The sequence below is a fragment of the Oncorhynchus kisutch genome, linkage group LG3, assembly GCF_002021735.2.
Source record: "Oncorhynchus kisutch isolate 150728-3 linkage group LG3, Okis_V2, whole genome shotgun sequence".
Classification (NCBI taxonomy): domain Eukaryota; kingdom Metazoa; phylum Chordata; class Actinopteri; order Salmoniformes; family Salmonidae; genus Oncorhynchus; species Oncorhynchus kisutch.
The window spans coordinates 50,476,568-50,498,431 of NC_034176.2; the positions used below are offsets into that span (position 1 = coordinate 50,476,568).

General features: G+C 42.9%; 1 protein-coding gene across 1 annotated transcript in view; it reads right to left on the reverse strand.

Annotated features, from left to right (window-relative positions):
- Positions 1-3,647: 3,647 nt before the first annotated feature.
- cmya5 (cardiomyopathy associated 5) overlaps positions 3,648-21,864 on the reverse strand; it is a 61,026-nt gene continuing 42,809 nt past the window's right edge. Inside the window, exons 11-14 of the mRNA XM_031815692.1 lie at positions 18,540-18,673; positions 18,136-18,253; positions 17,788-17,964; positions 3,648-4,743 (exon numbers count right to left, since the gene is read on the reverse strand). Coding sequence (XP_031671552.1) covers positions 4,491-4,743; positions 17,788-17,964; positions 18,136-18,253; positions 18,540-18,673 — 682 coding nt within the window. The 3' untranslated portion in view covers positions 3,648-4,490. The remainder of the gene's footprint in view (positions 4,744-17,787; positions 17,965-18,135; positions 18,254-18,539; positions 18,674-21,864) is intronic.

Sequence of the window (21,864 nt, forward strand, 5' to 3'; positions counted from 1 at the left end):
TTTAAATTGTTTAACTTGGGTCAAACGTTTCGGGTAGCCTTCCACAAGCTTCCCACAATAAGTTGGGTGAATTTGCCACCATGATGCTGCCATCCCCGTGCTTCACGGTTGGGATGGTGTTCTTTGGCTTGCAAGCCTTCACCTTTTTCCTCCAAACATAACAATGGTCATTATGGCCAAACAGTTCTATTTTTGTCTGGCTTTTTTATGGCGGGTTTGGAGCCGTGGCTTCTCCCTTGCTGAGCGGCCTTTCAGGTTCTGTCGATGTAGGACTCATTTTACTGTGGATATAGATACTTTTGTACCTGTTTCCTCCAGTATCTTCACAAGGTCCTTTGCTGTTGTTCTGGGATTGATTTGCGCTTTTCACACTAATGTACTTTCATCTCTAGGAGACAGAACGCGTATGCTTTCTGAGTGGTATGATGGCTGCGTGGTCCCATGGTGTTTATACTTGCGTACTATTGTTTGTGCAAATGAACGTGGTACCTTCAGGCGTTTGGAAATTGCTCCCAAGGATGAACCAGACTTGTGGAGGTCCACAATTTTATTTCTGAGATCTTGGCTGATTTATTTGGATTTTCCCATGATGTCAAGCAAAGAGGCACTGAGTTTGAAGGTAGGCCTTGAAATACATCCACAGATACACCTCCAATTGACTCAAATTATGTCAATTAGCCTATGAAAAGCTTCTAAAGGCATTAAATAATTTTCTGGAATTTTCCAAGCTGTTTAAAGGCACAGTCAATTTAGTGTAGGTAAACTTCTGACCCACTGGAATTGTGATACAGTGAATTATAAGTGAAATAATCTGTCTGTAAACAATTGTTTGAAAAATTACTTGCGTCATGCACAAAGTAGATGTCCTAACCGACTTGCCAAAACTATAGTTTGTTAACAAGAAATTGGTGGAGTGAAACGAAAAAACGAGTTTTAATGACTCCAACCTAAGTGTATGTAAACTTCCGACTTCAAACCTATGCATCTGTTCGCCACAGTTGAGTAAAAAGAAAATGGTAGGGGTGTGGATCAGAAAACCAGTCAGTATCTCTTGTGACAACCATGCAGCGTGACACATCTCCTTCGCATGGACTTGATCATGATTGTGGAATGTTGTCCCACTCTTTAATGGCTGTGTGAAGTTTCTTGATATTATGCGGGAACTGGAACATACTGCCTTACACGTTGATCCAGAGCATCCCAAACATGTTCAACGGGAGACATGTCTGGTGAGTATGCAGGCTATGGAAGAACTGGGACATTATCAGCGTACAGGAATTTCCTTGCTACATGGGGCCTTGCATTATCAAGCTGAAACATGAGGTGATGGCGGCGGATAAATAGTACGACAATGGGCCTCAGAATCTCGTCACGGTACCCATGTGCTTTCAAATTGCCATCGATAAAATGCAATTGTGTTCGTTGTCCATAGCGTTGAAAAACTAGTTTTAATGACTCCAACCTTAGTGCATGTAAACTTCTGACTTCAACTGTATGTAGGCTGGTTGATGGCATCTGCAGGCCTGTTTGAGGAACAACTGGACAGAACATATCAGAATTATTGTACTTCAGCTGAGATCCTCCTCTCCTTCCCTGTCCTTTAAGAAAATACCCTTCTTTACACTTCCTATTAGGCATGATGCTATCAAAGTGTGTCTGTCCATTTGTCTCATGTCGTTTGGTATTATCTCTCTTTCTGTCCAGGATACATCAGAGGAAGTTGTTTTGCTGTTGGCACCAATTCCATCCTACTAAACTTTGTTCTCTCTTGTTCAACTGCCCAATGTTTAAATTTGCTTCAAATATGTTTTTTTACTGAAGGGTGGTGACAGATGACACTTGTATGGAGGGATGTGGGTGTGGGGGAGAGAATGGATGTAGATGGGTTTGGTTGAAGAAACTCCCTCTCCCCTACCTCCCTTCCTTCTCTTGATAGGGAATAAAAGTGAATGTTATTGCTGCATTTTACCTGTGACCCCAAATCAAATATTTTATGAGTCACAAGTTAAGACAAAAACACATATATATATATATATATTACTTTCTTTACACATCTATTCACTACTGGCCAAATGCAGTCACCAATCTCTTCAGACAGCATTTCCAGTTTTTAGGCCTGTTTAAAAAATCTAAGGTAAACCACTTTATATTTGCCATAATAATAATATTCGGGAATCAAACCCACCCGCCTGGCATTACAAGCACCATGATCTACCAACTGAACAACAATGGACAACTTTGGATTAAGCTTAAAAAATGTGATAGACTGTATTATTATGCTTATGTATGTGTTGGTACTGTATGTACAATGAGGAATCAAATATTCTTCAATCTGTCATGGGTTGAAGTTACCATTATTAATCCTGTGCCAAGTCTCATATATGGCTGAATTGTAGTGTATTTAAAGAATATGCCTTGTGTTGTACCATTCTTATACGCTAGATGGCAGTAACGTGCTACCACCTTCAAAGAGGTCTGTAAGAGGGTTTCTATTCGCCCTTCAAGTACTGAGCAAATGTCCAAATTAATGAATTCTTTGAATTTGCATTGCAAATGTTGCTGTTATTGATACTAGATATGACTGGTTGTGATCCAGTCACGTATGGAACATGTGACATGCAAAGTTCAATTGGGTAATGTTGAGCCCCCAACTCCTGTCTGTCACTCGCCCCATTAATAACTTAAACATATACAGTGGTGACCCGTCATTTTGAGCCACACATTTTTAGCAAAGAAAAACGCAGTTTTTTTGGGGGGTGCTTTCCTGTTTTGCATGTTATTGTGGCATTAACATGTGTCACATATCAGATTGCAAACAATGTAAAAATGAATATATATATAATTGTGTTAACTTGTGTTGCAACACTTTTCCATGCCACATTTTTTGCATTCAGATCACAGTACGCATGGTAGCTTGTGTCAAATATAGTGGGGTGCCCTAAAACAGCCAAAATCAAGCTCTCTTTCAAGTTGCATGACTCAGTGAGTCAGTAATTCCACAGTTTGTTTGCACAAGTCTTAAGAAGCATATTTGCTATTTTGTTCGTCTCCTGTATTTTATTTTAGGGTGGGTTGGGTTAGGGCTTTGCTGCATTGTCATGTATGTTTGTTCATCCTGTTTATTAAAAATAAATGTATACTTTCCCGCAAATATCTCATTGAATTTGTCCAAGAATATTAATCTTTAATTTTGACCTAATGTTGCTCATTCATTATATTGTTTTAGGGCCAGATTCAAACCGTAACGCTGAAGTTCCACGCTATAGTATGATTGAAATGTAATGACAATGTTCTCTGTTCCTGGAGACTGTATTCATGGTAAAAACGTGCATATGTCAGCTCAATTGAAAATTACCATTAAAAATCAAGCTCGCTATAGCGCTGAACTTCAGCGATACGGATTGAGTCCTTAAACCTTTTAGGAAGTGATGACATTATTTGTTGTAATTGCTCCTGATAACGGCATTCTCTGGTTTAGTGCATGCTGTCACATCAGTCCCAAGCTGTTGCAGTTGTCAGGAGTCGCATGTGTTGTCTTTCAGTTCATAAAATTAAAGATCCTTCTAGATCTCCTTAGGAGTTTATTCAGTGCTGTCTCAAATACAAAAATAGCCATCTCTCCATCAGACTCTAACATGAAGACATTCAACAAAGAGAAACAACTTTAATTCATCATCATTCAGAAATGATTCCAAACAAACACACAGAAGAGATTCAACATATCTGTTTACAAGGTTATTTATACACCAGTATTCACAACATGAAACACAAGTAGTGCTATGGTTTTAAACAAAATAGTTACTAGTATCTTTATCCACACAATCTCCAAGTAATGAACTTGCCTTGCAAGTAGCTCAGTGGGCTAACACAGTATTGAGTCACACAGACTACCTGGGTTCAATACCCTGGTAGTTACATACAGTTTAATGTGCATCTCGGCTGTGTGCCTACTGTACCTACTAAAGGCTCTAGGAGAGATGATTAAGATTGCTGAGAAAAGAGAGGAGATACTGGAGAAATTAAAGCACACAAAACAATTGACAAAACATGTTAAAAAATATAGCCAAAAGATGAATTAATACTAATCTCAGAGATTAAACATTTCACCTCAACAAGAACACACTCAGTCAAATTCACAAGAGAAATAAAACAGCAATAATTGAGTGATAGATATTGACTATTGCTCAGATTTTTTTTCCTATTTATAAAATATTTTTCCTATTACCTTCAAGATTTGCACTTTCTTTCAAATCTATACTACTGAAGCAACTACAGTTCTTCCTCTCACTCCTGTCTCTTTCATCACTGAGTCAGTGAATGTCCTGATACAGCTATAGCCACCACCCTCATCGGGGAGAGTCCAGAGAGATTGGCTATTTATTCCATTAAAAGTGTAGCTATCACTGTTCTAGCTTTATAACATTTGATTTCTATTAAATCCATGGGTACTTATGATCACATATCTTGCATAGGGAAGTTCTGGTGCTTGGCTAGCTATGCTTGGCGAAGTCGGCCACCTCCAGGGCCATGCTGACTTTCAGGGTGCCTGGCTGCTCCATGCCCAGGACAGGGTGGCATGGCTGGGTGAAGCAGTGGGTGAGGGTCCCGAGCAGCTGGCCGCGCTGGGTGTTATAGAAGGACAGGCGGCCTTGCTTGTAGTCTAGCAGTGTGCCAATATGAGAGGGCACCTCCCCCACGAACACATCTGACTGAACACTGCCGTGGAGCAGCTCAAACCGACAACTAGAGAAAGACGTGAGGGAATAAGAGAGAGGGAGTGAGAAAAAAAACATTGAGATAATTTCACTGTCAGTTAGCATTAGCTTAACGCAGCACTGTTTTAGTACCATATCAGTAAAGGTTGCGTTAAAAAAAACGCAGCAACAATGGAATTCGATGGGGGGGGTAGTACGTAGTGGGAGGGCCGTTGTGATGCTCTGTTTTTCCATCAGAAAAGTTGCGTTTCCGTCAAACAATTGAAAACGTAGAACACTGTTTTTACCTAATCACTTCTCCTCACCACTACGCCCTCAGAGCAGGCATATCGCTGGTTCAACACGTACCTGTGTTTTAGTTTCAATGTGATTGCAATGTCAAAATGGGCTCCATTTCACCTTACAAAAACAATGTTTTAATACTGGGCGGCGCCATACTTGCAAAAATTTGAAACAGTTAAACAATAACAATGAGTTCTCCACACCACTGTTGGGCAAATTATAAATGTGTTACCTTTATTTTACCAGGGAAGACATATTGAGACCTAGGTCTCCTTTCCAAATGAGCCCTGCACAATACAACACATAAATACACTATATACAGTACCAGTCAAAAGTTTGGACACACCTACTAATTGAAGGGTTTATCTTTATTTTGACTATTTTCTACATTGTAGAATAGTGAAGACATCAAAACTATGAAATAACACATATAATTATGTAGTAACCGTGTCTCAAATCAAAATATATGTTATATTTTTCAAAGTAGCCACCCTTTGCCTTGATGACAGCTTTGCACACTCTTGGCATTATCTCAACCAGCTTCATGAGGTAGTCACCTGGAATTTCAATTAACAGGTATGCATTGTTAAAAGTTCATTTGTGGAATTTCTTTCCTTCTTAATGTGTTTGAGCCGATCAGTTGTGTTGTGACAAGGTAGGGGTGGTATACAGAAGATATCCCTATTTGGTAAAAGACCAAGTTCATATTATGGCAAGAACAGCTCAAATAAGCAAAGAGGACTGACCATCCATCATTACTTTAAAGACATGAAGCTCAGTCAATCTCAGTCAATCTGGAAAGGTTTCTTCAAGTGCAGTTGAAAAAACCCATCAAGTACTATGATGAAACTGGCTCTCACGAGAACCACCACAGGGAAGGAAGAACCAGATTTACATCTGCTGCAGAGGATAAGTTCATTAGAGTTACCAGCCTCAGAAATCAGGAATTAACTTACTTTAGATTGCAGCCCAAATAAATGCTTCACAGAGTTCATGGAACACACACAATCTCAACATCAACTGTTCAGAGAATCAGGCCTTCATGGTCAAATTGATGCAAGGAAAACACTACTAAAAGGACACCAATAAGAAGTGACTTGCTTGGGCCAAGAAACACGAGCAATGGACATTAGATCTGGGGAATTCTGTCCTTTGGTGTGATAAGTCCAAATGTGAGATTTTTGGTTCCAACCACCATGTCTTTGTGAGACACAGAGTAGGTGAACGGATGATCTCCGCATGTGTGGTTCCCAGCTTGAAGCATGGAGGAGGTGTGGTGGTGCTTTGCTGGTGACACTGTCTGTGATTTATTTAGAATATACGGCACACTTAACCAGCATGGCTACCACAGCATTCTGCAGTGATACGCAATCCCATCTGGTTTGCACTTAGTGCGACTATCATTTGTTTTTCAACAGGACAATGACTCAAAACACACCTCCAGACTGTGTAAGGGCTATTTGACCTAGAAGGAGAGTGATGGAGGGCTGCATCAGATGACTTGGCCTCCACAATCACCCGACCTCAAAAAAATTGAGATGGTTTGGGATGAGTTAGACTGCAGAGTAAAGGAAAAGCAGCCAACAAGTGCTTAGCATATGTGTGAACACCTTCAAGACTGTTGGAAAAGCATTCCAGGTGACTACCTCATTAAGCTGGTTGAAAGAATGCCAAGAGTGTGCAAAGCTGTCATCAAGGCAAAGGGTTGCTACCTTGAAGAATATCAAATATCAAATATATTTTGATTTACAATGGAAAGCATAGGGGCATATCCAAATCCAGCTCCCAGATTACAATTCCTATGGCTTCCACTAGATGTCAAAAATCTTTGTTCAAGGTTTCAGGCTTGTTTCTTCCAAAACGATGAAGGATTATGAGTTTTAATACTGGTACTTAGAGTTGGAAATCAGTCTGTGTGCGTGCGCATCTGCTAATATTTTCCTATTGAACATACTTCTTTCCATATGAAATATTATAGTTTAACTACATTTTAGGGTACCTCAGGAAAACATAGAAATGTATTTTCACTTGTTTTAACAAGATTTAGCGATAGCTTTTTGGATTCTTTTCTCTGCATGTTGAACGACTGGATTACTCAAAATCGATGGCGCCAACTAAACTGACTTTTGGGGATATAAAGAAGGATTTTATCTAACAAGTGTGATGAAAACCTACTCCAGAGCGCTCAGAACCTCAGACTGGGGCAAAGGTTCACCTTCCAACAGGACAACGTCCCGAAGCACACAGCCAAGACAATACAGGAATGGCCTCGGGACAAGTCTCCAAATGTCATTGAGTGGCCCAGCCAAAGCCCAGACTTGAATCCGATCTCTTGCGAGACCTGAGATAAGAATGGGTGACACGGGACTCCAGAGTGTTGCAGCAGTCTAAGGCACTGCTTCACAGCCAGGTATGATCCCAGGCTGTGTCACAGCCAACCGTGACCAGGAGACCCATGAGGCGGCGCACAATTGACCAAGCATTGTCCAGGTTAGGGGAGGGTTTTCCTTTTTCCATCATGCTCTGACTACTTGTGGCGGGCCGGATGCCTGCAAGCTGACTTCGGTCGCCAGCTGGACGGTGTTTCCTCCGAACACATTGGTGCTTCCGGGTTAAGCGAGCAGTGTGTCAAGAAGCAGTGTGGCTTGGCAGGGTAGTGTTTCGGAGGACCCATGACTCTCGACCTTCACCTCTCCCGAGTCCATACGGGAGTTGCAGCGATGGGACAAGACTTTTAACTACCAATTGGATCTCACGAAATTGGGGTAAAAATAATGTGAGAAACTTCTCAAATATAGGTGTGCCAAGCTTGTAGCATCATACCCATGAATACTCAATGCTGTAATCGCTGCCAAAGGTGCTTGGGCCAAATCAAGGCCAGACCAAATCTGAACCAAAAATGACGCCTATGATTGGTTCAGATTTGGTCCTGACCAGAAATCAAATTCCGTGGATGAGATTCCCTAAAAACAAGCCACTTCGCTATAGCTATGACTTCTTCATAGCAGGTTAGGAGACTTAGGGCTAGGCGTCCCACTAGCGGGGCACCTGTCGACATCTTCCGGTGAAACTGGAGGGCGCACAATTCAAATAAATAATCATACAAATTATGGATATTAAACATTTGGGTACATACTAGTGATGTTAGTCGGGAAGGTTGGTGTGGGCAACGATCGGTTGAAGAGCATGCATTTAGTTTTACTAGCATTTAAGAGCAGTTAGAGGCCACGGAATGAGTGTTGTATGGCATTGAAGCTCGTCTGGAGGTTTGTTAGCACAGTGTCCAAAGGGCCAGAGGTATACAGAATGGTGTCGTCTGCATAGAGGTGGATCAAAGAATCACCCGCAGCGAATGCGACATCATTGATATATACAGAGAAAAGAGTCGGCCCGAGAATTTAACCCTGTGGCACCCCCATAGACTGCCAGAGGTCCGGACAATAGACCTTCCAATTTGACACACTGAACTCTATCAGAGAAGTAGTTGGTGAACCAGGAAAGGCAGTTATTTGAGAAACCAAGGCTGTTGAGTCTGCAGATAAGAATGTGGTGATTGACAGAGTCCAAAGCCTTTGCCAGGTCGATGAAGACGGCTGCACAGCATTGTCTTTTATCGATGGCGGTTATGATATCGTTTAGGACCTTGAGCGCAGCTGAGGTGCACCCATGACCAGCTCGGAAACCAGATTGCATAGCGGAGAAGGTACGGTGGGATTCTAAATGGTCAGTGATCTATTTGTTAACTTGGCTTTTGAAGACTTTAGAATGGTAGGGCAGGATAGATATATGTTTGTAACAGTTTGGGTCTAGAGTGTCTCCCCCTTTGAAGAGGGGGATGACCGTGGCAGTTTCCCAATCTTTAGGGATCCCAGACGATACAAAAGAGGTTGAACCGGCTAGTAATAGGGGTTGCAACAAATGCAGCAGAAATTGTCTAGCCCAGCTGATTTGTAGGGGTCCAGATTTTGCAGCTCTTTCAGAACATCGGTTATCTGGATTTGGGTGAAGAAGAAATGCTGGAAGCTTGGGCAAGTTGCTGTGGGGGCTTTCAGAGCTGTTGACCAGGGTAGGGGTAGCCAGGTGGATAGCATAGCCAGCCGTAGAAAAATGCTTATTGAATTTCTCAATTATCGTGGATTTATCGGTGGTGACAGTGTTTCCTAGCCTCAGTGCTGTGGGCAGCTGGGAGGAGGTGATCTTATTCTCCATGGACTTTAGTGTCCCAGAACGTTTGGAGTTTGTCAAATCAAAGTGCTACAGGATGCAAATTTCTGTTTGAAAAAGCTATCCTTTGCTTTCCTAACTGCTTTTGTATATTTGTTCCTAACTTCCCTGAAAGGTTGCATGTCACGGGAGCTATTCAATGCTAATGCAGTACGCCACAGGATGTGTTTGTGCTGGTCAAGGGCAGTCAAGTCTGGAGTGAACCAAGGGCTATATTTGTTCTTAGTTCTAAATTTTTTTGAATGGGGCATGCTTATTGAAGATGGTGAGGAAAGCACTTTTAAAGAATAACCAGGCATCCTCTACTGATGGAATGAGGTCAATATCCTTCCAGGATACCCGGGCCAGGTCGATTAGAAAGGCCTGCTTGCTGAAGTGTTTTAGGGAGTGTTTGACAGTGATGAGGGGTGGTCGTTTGACCGCGGACCCATTACGGACGCAGGCAATGATCGCTGAGATCCTGGTTGAAGACAGCAGAGGTGTATTTAGAGGGCAGGTTGGTCAGGATGATCTATGAGGGTGCCCATGTTTATGGATTTAGGGTTGTACCTGGTATGTTCCTTGATCATTTGTGTGAGATTGAGGGCATCTAGCTTAGATTGTAGGTGTTAAACATATCCCAGTTTAGGTCACCTAACAGTACAAAATCTGAAGATAAATGGGGGGGGGTAATTAATTCACATATGGTGTCCAGGGCACAGCTGGGGGCTGAGGGGGGTCTATGACCTCCACATCACCAGAGGAAGAGAAGAATAAGGGTATTGCTAAAGGCTATAAGAACTAGTCGTCTAGTGCATTTGGGACAGAGAATAAAAAATAGCAGATTTCTGGGCGTGGTAAAATAGATTCAGGGCATAATGTACAGACAATGGTATGGTAGAATATGAGTACAGTGGAGGTAAACCTAGGTGTTGAGTGACGATGAGAGATGCTTAAGGACAACAAATTCAAGGTGTTGGAGTGGTCATCACACAGCCCTGACCTCAATTCTATAGACAATTCAATTCAAATACTAATTGAGTGTATGTAAATTTCTGACCCACTGGGAATGTGATGAAAAAAAATTAAATATGAAAGAAATAATTCTCTACTATTATTCTGACATTTCACATCCTTAAAATAATGTGGTGATCCTAACTGACCTAAAACAGGGAATTTTTACTAGGATTAAATGTCAGGAATTGTGAAAAAATGAGTTTAAATGCATTTGGCTAAGGTGTATGTAAACTTCCGACTTCAACTGTATACTGTTTTTTCATTAGGATTACACACCCGATTCAGAGGGGCTGGCCCACCTCTGTCCAGTGTCTGTTCTTTTGCCCATCTTAGTCTTTTATTTTTATTGGCCAGTCTGAGATATGGCTTTGTCTTTGCAACTCTGCCCAGAAGGCCAAGTGTTGTTTCCTACCTTCACCACCTGGGGGTGACCCATCAGGAAGTCCAGAACCCAGTTGCACAGGGCAGGATTCAGACCCAGATGGTGTTAACACGTTTAAATGTCTTACTCACATCGGCCACGGAGAAGGAGAGCCCAACAGTCCTCGGTAACGGGCCACGTCGGTGGCACGGTGTTATCCTCAAAGCGGGTGAAGGTGTTTAGCTCGTCCGGAAGCAAGACGTGTCGGCGATGTGGCTTGTTGTTTTCCTTTTATAGTCCGTGATCGTCTTTTGACCCTGCCGTTTAAATGCAACTTCACCTTCTCTATACTGATGTTTTGCCTGTTTGATTGCATTGCAGAGTGAATAACTGTTTGTATTCTGCCATATTCTCAGTCACCTTGCCATGGTTAAATGCGGTGGTTTGCGTTTTCAGATGCGTGCCATCTGGCCATGGTTTCAGGTTTTAATAGTCAGAGGGTATGACATCTCCTATACACTTCCTGATAAACTCAGTCACTGTTTCAGTGTATTAATTTAAATAATTTTTGCAAGCGACCTAGAACATATCCCCGTTCACCTCATCAAAACAATCCTGAAGCGTTGAATTCCGATTGGTCAGACCAGCGTTGAAAAGTACGAAGCACGGGTACTTCCAGTTTGAGTTTCTGCCTATAGGAAGGGAGCCACAAAATGGAGCCGTGGTCAGATTTGCCAAACGGAGGGCAGAGGCGGGCCTTGTAAGCATCCCAGAAGTTTGAATAGCAGTGGTCGAATGTTTTACCCGTGTGAGTACAACAATCGATATGTTGGTAGAACTTCAGCAGCCTCATCCTCAAAATCCCCAGCTACAATAAATGCATCCTTAGGATATGTGGTTTCCAGTTTGCATAAAGTCCAGTGAAGTTCTTTGAGGGCTGTTGTGGTATTGACTTGAGTGGGGATATAAATGACCGAGGATAATTATCTTGGGGGATAATACGGTCTGCATTTTTTTGTGAAATATTTTAGGTTGGGTGAACAAAAGGACATGAGTTCATGTATTACAATTACACCATCGTTAATCATGAAACACACACCTCCGCCTTTCTGCTTCCCGGAGAGATATTTATTCCTGTTGTCGTAGCTGAATCCGAATTAGTTTTTATTTTCATAATATGCTTGTGGAGGAAAAAGTCACTTGGGGCCCAGAGAGGGGAGAGGTCAGGATCGTCTTCATATGTGAATATCTGTTAAACCATGTGAAGGGCTACACAATGTCTACTCCAGTCATTCCCTCCTTTTCCCATTGGGGGGAAGAGTACGACAGTGTCTGGAACCAAAGTATGTCCCCTCCGATGTTGAAACGTATCTTTCATAGTATATGACCTAGAGGCTCACTCCTCTCAGAGAACTTGTCCAGGGGTGGGTTGTATTTGAGATGGGAGTATCTAGAATTGACAATTGATATATGCCATTGGATGAGGTAATGTTTTGGTAATAGGAAGTACCAAGAACGAGAAGTAGAACCTCGTCTTAGAGATCAAACTGAACGATAATTTATAACTAATGCTATCTGGCTATGGGATTACTCCTCTTTCAAGGAAAAGGCCCTTTGTGAAGTTTCTACTGTGGTTCGTCATTGTGAGTTGAGAGAGGTGTATCTTGGCTATAAAAGATGATGTATTCTTTTGTAAGCACTCTCAGAATTCATTTATAGACACTGAATTGATCTGAGAGTCAAAGGGCTATGGTGAAGCTCATATTATTAAAATGTGAAGTTTAAAGTATAACTCTGACTTGTGTGTGGTTTGTAACCTCTCCTTTCACTTAGTAATACAGGAAATTACCGATGAACTGAGAATCCCTCTGGCTGGACCGATTTCATTCCAGAGCGCCAAGTTTCTGTGAAACAAAGTATGTTACAGGCCCTGATATCTCTTTGGAAAGAAATCCTTGCCCTGAGCTCGTCAACTTTGTTATCCAAAGACTGAACATTAGCCAGTAATATACTCAGAAGCGGTGAGTGGTGTGCAAATCGAACCAGCAGGCCGCTCCAAGTTCCTCTCCTCCGCCAGCGATATTTTGGGCCTCTGGAATGAGTTCAATTGCACTGGGGAGAGTGAACAAAGGATCTGCTTCAGGGAAGTGTATTCCTGGTCGTAATGCTGGTAGTTCTGGTAGGTTACCGCCGCTCTGATATCCAACAGTTCTTCCTGGCTGTATGTAATGACACAACATTTCCTGAGATAATAATGTAAAAAATACATAAAAACAAAATACAGCTAGTCGCGAGGCCGCCATGTCCATCAGAGCCAGACATGCATGTAATCATGTAAGTCTTGGTCGGGCAAAAAAAAAAAAAATGGGATGCATGCCAGCAAAGCCACTACACAACACTAAACAATAAATTGATTGCACTATAACGGTGACAAACGGTGCCCACAAACTGTTAGGGCCTGCATAAAGCTGTCCCAACACCTTACCATTGCTACACCTGGCTATCAGTGGAGCCTTGTCTAGAAGCAAAACAGTTCATTCAGCCTCATTTACTGCCTTTAAAAAACATAGCTGATAAGGCTGACTTGTTTGAACAAATGTCGTTTCTACTGACAATTTGAAATAAAAAAAACGTTGATTTCACACAAATGTAACATTCTGTCATAAAGAGAGCATTGTACTTAATTATAAAAACAAATGTTTCCATTCAAATAAACTCAACCTTCATTTACGTTGTGACATACTTCGGCACAAATGTTTTGGACATGACTGACTTTATGACCAAAACTATCCTATCTACATTTTGTAGTTAATGTTTGATTTCTTTATTAATCAGTATATTTTTTGTTATATCCTTGTCAATCCAAATGCCCAGGTATTTACACGCAATGAATAGATATGTAGTTCATCAGATTTGTTGTTGAGAATTAGAGAACAACATGTATTTAGTCTTGCCCACATTAAGTACAAGTTTTTGTAAGACAACAAAGTCAGATTGTAGCTCTATCTAGGCCTGGTCTACATTTGGGGCAATGGCATACAGTGCCTTCAGAAAGGGTTCAGCCTGATTTTAAAATGCATTACATTTGAGTTTGTCACTGACCAACTATGTAGTTGCATGTGATAGAACGTTATTTGTTAGCTTTTCCCATCATATAACCTGACATAGCCCTATGCTAACACCAAAAGCTGGACGTAATAAAGTCTATATCAGCCAATTACAAATGTTGACGTAGTTAGACGTGATTTAACACTTCATGAGAGCGTCCGTAACAGAAGTCACACGGCACCACCTGCTAATCAAAATTACTAGAACACACACATTTTTTTAAATTCAGTGTTGCGAGCTAGGCTTCTGTTTATCTTTGCCATTTGCAGCAAGTTCAAATCCCAAGTGAGTTTTTCATTTGAAATGACAATTTAGATTTAAAGTTATAGTGAGTTGCCAAGAAGGGTGCAGCAAAAACCTTGTTAAATATATTTGTTACATATTAATTTATGAGGGGCTTCTTGCAGTCCCTCTTGCAGACCGACATAGAATACTGCTAGACAGGGGTGGAGATCTGCCAGAGCGAATCGGAGCCACGCTTCGCCACTTCTCAGAATGGTGCTTGTTTAATACATTTTAGATCAAAGTTAAATCAATGTCTTGCAAGATCGCTTAATGATTCATTAGTATTCTACATAGGCATATCATACCAAATATTACAGCATAGTTTAACATTACTTTTAGAGCAAAAAAACACTTAATTTCTGATGTAGGCTACACTTACATGCAGTGGCGATATTAGCATGTAAATCCTGATGGGGCAAATTTATTATAATTTTTTTTTAAAGTGGGGTGCATGCCAGCAAAGCCAATACACAACACTAAATTCATTGCACGATAACGGTGACAAACAGTGTCCACAAACTGATAGGGCCTACCTTGTTTAAGCAAGTCAGTCATGTTTTTTAAAAGGCAGTACATGTGGCTGAATGAACTGTTTCGCTGGCAGACAAGGCTCAGCTGATAGCAGTGGTAAGGTATTGGGACAGCTTTATGGATCCTACATTTTTTTCTTTGCCCCACCAAGATTTACATGCTAAAATCTCCACTGCATGTAAGTGTAGCCTACATCAGAAATTAAGTGTTTTTTTGCACTAACAGTAACGTTAAACTATGCTTTAATATTTGGTATGTTAGGCCTATTTAGAATACATTAAGTGTAGAATCTATGTAGAATCATTAAGTGATCTTGCAAGACATTGAATTAGCTTTGATCTAAACTTTATTAAACAAGCACCATTCTGAGAAGAGGCGAAGCGTGGCTCCGATGCACTCCGGCAGATCTCCACCCCTGTCTAGCAGTAGGCTATGTCGGTCTGCAAGAGGGACAGCAAGAAGCCCCTCATTAAATATATTCATTACATATTACAATAAATATAATTTACATTAAAAAAACTGGGATTTGAACATGCTGCAAATGGCAAAAATTAACAGAAGCCTAGCTTGCAACACTGAGCTCTCTCTCCAATTGAACTTTTGTGTGTGTTTTAGTCATTTTGATTAGCAGATGGTGCCGTGTGACTTCTGTTAAGGACGCTCTCATAAAAAAAGTCTTAAATCACGTCTAACTACGTCAACATTTGTAATTGGCTGATACAGACTTTGTTACGTCCAGCTGGTGTTGTAGCATAGGGCTAAGTATGTCAGGTTATGTGATGGGAAAAGTTAACAAATAGTGTTCACATGCAACTATATAGTTGGTCAGTGACAAAAACTCTAAATGTAATCCATTTTAAAATCAGGCTGAACCCTTTCTGAAGGCACTGTATGCCATTGCCCCAAATGTAGACCAGGCCTTGATAGACCTACAATCTGACATTGTTGTCTTACAAAAACTTGTACTTAATTTGGGCAAGACTAAATACATGTTGTTCTCTAAATCTCAACAACAAATCTGATGAACTACATATTTATTCATTGGGATTCTGCATATAAATACCTAGGCATTTGGATTGACAAGGATATAACAAAAAAATATATACTGATTTAATAAAGAAATCAAACATTAACTACAAAATGTAAATAGGATAATTTGTCATAAAGTCAGTCATGTCCAAAACATTAGTTCCGAAGTATGTCACAACGTAAACGAAGGTTGAGCTTATGTCAATGGGAAAATGTGTTTTTATAATTAAGCAGAATGCGCTCTTTATGACAGAATGTTACATTTTTACCAAGTTACTCATCTCAAAAGGCACCGAATTGGTGAAACAAACCTTGATGTATTTTGGACATTGTTTTTTTAATGTTGACTACTTTAAAGACATGCTCCAGAACATTGGCGACTACGAAATATTTTTTAAACCTCCCGCTTTGGGCTGGATATGTCAAAGTGTAGTTCATACATGCATAATCTATAAGCAGAATTATTGTTTTACCTCAATTAGCCAAGAAATCTATTTTTTTCTGAAAGCTGTGCACCACCATTTTCCCTATATTTTCCCCCACGTAACATTTTCCCACTAGCAATTCAAGTTCTACCAACGAGCTTCAGCCCCTTGCCATTTGAGTGACATCTAGCAAGAGGCACATCATGCACACATAGCAAGAGTAAAAGAGGGAGCAATGACGTGGTGCACATGTCACATAGTATGCAATTTTCGGGGACCACTTTTGGCTCGTGAGCACTACATTCAGAACTACTGGCTAATAAGTAAACAAAAGTACCGGAGAATCTCTTTAAACATTTTCTTCTCTATAACGGCTGGACCGATCGGCACCAAATTTAGTAAGTAGCATCTCAAACATAAAAGCCTGTAACGTAACAAAATGTGGAAAATGTCATGGGGTCTGAATACCTTCTGAATGCACTGTACCTTCATTTAAACAGGGAGTCACCATTGAAACCATGGTCTATTTCACAAGGGAGCCCTGCATATACAATTCATAATAAATTAAAAATTAAAAAATCTGATACAATGTAAAACTAAGATTACAGAACACAAATATTCCAGAAATACAGTGCGACGGTCCCCAATCAATAATTGAAATTGTCCAAGCGGCACAAAAACATCCAATACAATTGTAATGTATTTTGTAGTTGGTTCCAGCAATGAGGTGCATAAAACTAAGAGCGGATTTACCTAGTTGAAGATCTTGAATATTTTGTCCTGTCCAATAGTGCCCCCATGCGGCCAAACATGACTTTACAAGTTCTCTAGACTGACATCCATCTGAGTCAAACAGTTCGAGATATACAGTGAGCACCATCATTTATTGGACAGTGGCCATTTTTTGTTATTTTGGTTCTGTACTTTAGCACTTTGAGTTTGAAATGATACAATGCCGATGAAGTGCAGACTGTCAGCTTTAATTTGAGGGTATTTTCATACATATCGGATGAACCGTTTAAAAATGACAGCACCTTTTGTACATGGTCCCCCCATTTTAAGGTACTACAAGTATTTGTTGAACTGGTGTGTGTCGTTAGGCAGATGTATTAATTTGTGTCGTTAGTGAATGCAGGAGAGCTGTTAATGAATAGTATTGATTCTAGACTTTGCTATTGCCTTTGTAGGTGTTGTTGGGGTGTGACAACATGAGGAAGACAGCTGTGTCGATTCAAATGAAGCTGGCAGTCATAAGGCTCAGAAATGAAAATCAATCCATCAGAAACATTGCAAAAACCCTGGGCATGCCCAAGTCAACAGTTTGGTTCATCATTAACAAGAAAAAAACTACCGGTGAACTCAATTATGTCAAAAGACCCGGTAGACATACTACCTCAAATCAGCCTGACTAACCGTTGTCTGTATGTAGCCTCACTACTGTATGTAGCCTGTCTTTTTACTGTCATTTTATTTCTTTACCTACCTATTGTTCACCTAATACCTTATTTGCACTATTGGTTGGAGCCGGTAAGTAAGCATTTCACTGTAAGGTCTACACCTGTTGTATTCAGCGCACGTGACAAATAAACTTTGATTTGATATTGCTTGAGGGGGTGTAGGCCTGGGCCCTTTACCGTCTTGCAAAGTCTTCACCTTGTAGACCTTACAATCTCACAGGAATTTGCATTGGAATTTGCCCTTACGGAAGAAGAATTAATGCCAACAAATAGAATAGGGTTTCTTGCAGCTTCGCTGCTTGAACCCCTAATAGAAAAGGCTGTTGGGAAATAAGGATAGATAAGAGATTGGATATAAATAAAGGAATAGATACCTGTAGGGTGTAGGGACACAATGCAGACACCAGGAAGTGCTGTTCTCCCCCAGTAGACTGTCCCTATTGGCTGTCTCATATGCCACTCCCACCCGGTATGCAGAACTTCTGGTCACATTGGTCTCCCAGTAGTGATGCCCCCTCATGGGTAACAACTCACCCAGGACAGATGGACATCTAGGGGTAAAAAAAAACATACACACACACACACACACTTAGCATCTCATTTATCCAGAGACCTGGCAAAATGTCAGCCAAGTAAAAGCATAAACTTTGCATCAAACATTATATTACAGAGCAGCACACACATCACACAGACAGAAGATACCTGAGCAATACAAAACTCACTCGTTAACCACATCCCCTCTCTCTGTGTATGTGTCCTGGGGGTAGTACAGGGTGGTCTGGTCCTCAGACAGTTTCAGGACAGGGTGAGCCGAAGCCTTCAACAGGTGGAACCTAGTTCCTGGATACAGTGTACAGAGGTCAGTTTACATTTTTTTAAATTGTACCTTTATTTAACTAGGCAAGTCAGTTAAGAACAAATTCTTATTTTCAATGACGGCCTAGGAACAGTGTGTTAACTGCCTGTTCAGGGGCAGAACGACAGATTTGTACCTTGTCAGCTCGGGGGTTTGAACTAGCAACCTTCCGGTTACTAGTCCAATGCTCTAACCACTAGGCTACCCTGCCACCACAGTGTGTGTGGGTGTGTGTATGTTAGTGTATGTGCGCGCGGGACTCGCTCTCACCCCTGGTAGATATGAGAGCAGCTTCGCTCTGTTCGCTGGCTCCAGCCTTGTTGACAGCTTTGATGTAGAACAGGTAGTTCTCATTGGGATGCAGTAGTACCCTCTGTTGTCTGCCCTGGATACCTGAGATAGACCTACACACATCCATGCACCCACCACACACACACACGACATCTTTGAATGATGACATGATAGCAGTTTTTAAATGGAAACGAAGGTTACGTATGCAACCACGTTAATGTGAGCTATATGGATCACTCCAATATATTGGTATCACTGCGCGGAGGAAGGATACATCCGAGGTGAGGATTAACAGACTTAGTCCCGTGTACACCTGTGTCACGGCTGGGGTCTGCCCCAATATACAGACCCCATGGCCGCGACACGTTCTCTACATCATTTGAGGCGCCTCTAGCACCGTAGAGGTTTGGAGTGATCCATATAGCTCAAATAACCATGGTTACATAACTAACCTTCGTTATGTATCACTATATTGGATCACTCTAATATATTGGTATACCCGTACCAGATTAGTCAGTGCTAGAGGGACCTGGCCAGCCAGCGGCAAAGCCCCAGCGCGGGACCGAGACGCAGGGGCCATCAATGTGGAAGGGGTAGCAACGCCCAGGACCACTGAACCAACTGCAGAGGGAGTTGCCACATTTACCGGATAGTACCTAGCAAAGGTGCAAGAAGAAGCCCAGCTGGCCGCAGCACAGATATTAGCGCCCAGGACGCAGCCACACCTCATGCTGAATGTGCCACCTCTGTAGTTCTCACTGACCTTGTCCGCTCCACATAGGCAGCCAGTGCCCTCACAGGGCACAACATGCCGCAGGGAGGCCCAGACTCCCCCGCCACTGCTGGGGGGAGGTCATAAGCAGACAGGATAAAAAGGGATGTTCACATGTCTGCCTGACAGAACCTTCGAGAGGAATGAAAGGTTGGGGCAGAGTCCCTCAGTCCACTCTGATGGTTGATGTAAGCCACCACTGTGTTGTTGGCTGTTCTCACCAGGACATGTCTTCAGATGTGGAAGGAAAGACTACAGAGCAAACAATACAGCTCGGAGCTGTAGTGTATTGATGTGCCTGCCACTCTAAGTGGGTAGCCAACAGCCGCTGGCCGACCTGGCCTTGGTCAGGTCCCAGGGGAATAAACAACAAGGCTGCCGACAGAACCTTGGGGAGGGATGAAGGGTTGGGGCGGAGAGATACACTCCTCTCCCCGGGGTCCATCCAGTAGCACTCAGAACTCACCAAAAGAGCATGGAGCTCACCCAGCCTCTTCATGGAAGTTATCGCTATCAAGAAAACCACCTTCATAGAGAGGTGTTTCAGGGAGGCAGGCTTCAACGGTTCGAAAGGCAGCTTTGCCAAAGCTGCCAAGACCACATCCAGATCCCAGCTCGCCATTGAGCGGGTCATAGCTGGACGCAGGCAAAAAAAAAAAAACTTCAGAAACCTGGAGACCAAGTGATGGCGTCCCTCTGGCCTGTCCATCCACCCCGCATGGCAGGAAGATATAGCGGCCAAATACCCTCTCAGTGTAGAGGCTGCCAAGCCCTCATCCAAGCAAGACTGCAGGTATTGGAGGACATACTGCACCCCGCATGACTCAGGCACAACCTCAATACCAGTGCACCAAGAGCAGAACAATCGCCAGCGCAACTGGTATGCCGCGGTTGTAACCAGCGCCCTTGTGCTCTGCATGGTGTTCATTACACCCTCCTGTAGTCCTAACATGCACCATTGGTGCCGTTCAGTGGCCAAACCACAGACTGAGGTGGTGCGACCTCGGATGCCAAAGAGTTCCCCCGACCTGAGACAGCAGCTCCGGTCTCAGGGGAAGTTGCTAAGGTGTCCCAGACAACAGGAACACGATAAGGCTGAACCAGGGTCGTCTGGGCCAGTATGGGGCCACCAGAAGCAGACAATGCTCTGCTATCCTGGTCCTGTCCAGCATAGCCTGGATCAGGGGAAAAGGGGGGAATGCCCAATCGTGAGCCAGAGTATCCAAGCCCAGAGGCCCTGGTGGCTCCGACATGGAGTACAACAGGTGGCAGTGTGCATTGTCCAGAAAGGCAACCAGGTTCACCTGCACCCTACCGAACTTGTCCCACAGGTGCTGCACCACCTGGGGATGTAGGCTCCAGTCCCAAGGTGGCAGGCCCTCCTTTGAGATCATATCTGCTGCCACATTTAGGATGCCAGGTACATGTGCTGCGCGTAGAGATGCTAGACATCCCTGAGCCCAGAGAAGGAGGTCCTGTGCCATAATATGGAGGCGCTGGGACCTCAGTCCACTCTGATGGTTGAGATAAGCCACCACTGTGGTGTTTGTTCTCACCAGGACATGTCTTCAGATATGGAAGGAAAGACTACAGGGCCAGCAATACAGCTGTTGTGTATTGATGTGCATGCCACTCTAAGGGGGTAGCCAACAGCCGCTGGCCAACCTGGCCTTGGTCAGGTCCCAGAGGAATAAACAACAAGGCTGCTGTCAGCAAGCCCAACAGGCGTTGGCCGGTTAGGGCAGATAGCAACCACCCCTGTCGAAAGGGGTCCAAGCAAAATAAGATAGCCTGAACCCTTCTGGTGGGCAGGCATGCTCTCATGAGAACTGAGTCCAGTTCCATGACAACGAAGGCCACTCTCTGGGTGGACATCAGATGATTCTTCTTGTCATGTATAATAGTGCAAATCCAACAAATGTGGGTCAGGAGCCTGCCACTGACAGTACCTGGGTCCTGTTCGGGGCACAAATCAGCCAATCATCCAGGTAATTGAGGCTCAACAGTCCTCGGGACGTGAGAGGTGTCAGGACAGCATCCATGCACTTTGCAAAAGTGCGGGGTGCCGAGGAGAGGCCAAAGGGAAGAACCATGAATTCGTAAGCCCTCCCTTCGAAAGCGAATCGGAGGTACTGCCAATGACCTGGGTGAACAGGAACATGGAAGTACGCATCCATCAGGTCCGGCGTCACAAACCACTGGTCCCTGGACACAGCCTGCAACACGTGGGCTGGGGACAGCATATGGAACCTCAGTACCATCAAGTACCCATTGAGGTTGCAGAGGTCCAGAATCGGTCAAAACCCTCCATCTCTTTTTGGGACCACAAAATAGGTAGAGTAGAAACCACCTAGCGGTTCTCAAACCTGCGGATGACACCCTTGTCCAGGAGTGAGGAAATCTCTAGCAGCAGGGTTTTCTTCAGGGGGTCGTCCACCGTGGTCCCTGAAAGATGGAGAACTGCACCAGAATTGGAGTCGGTACCCCTCAAGCACTGAGGACAACACCCATGGGGACTACACACACACCTCC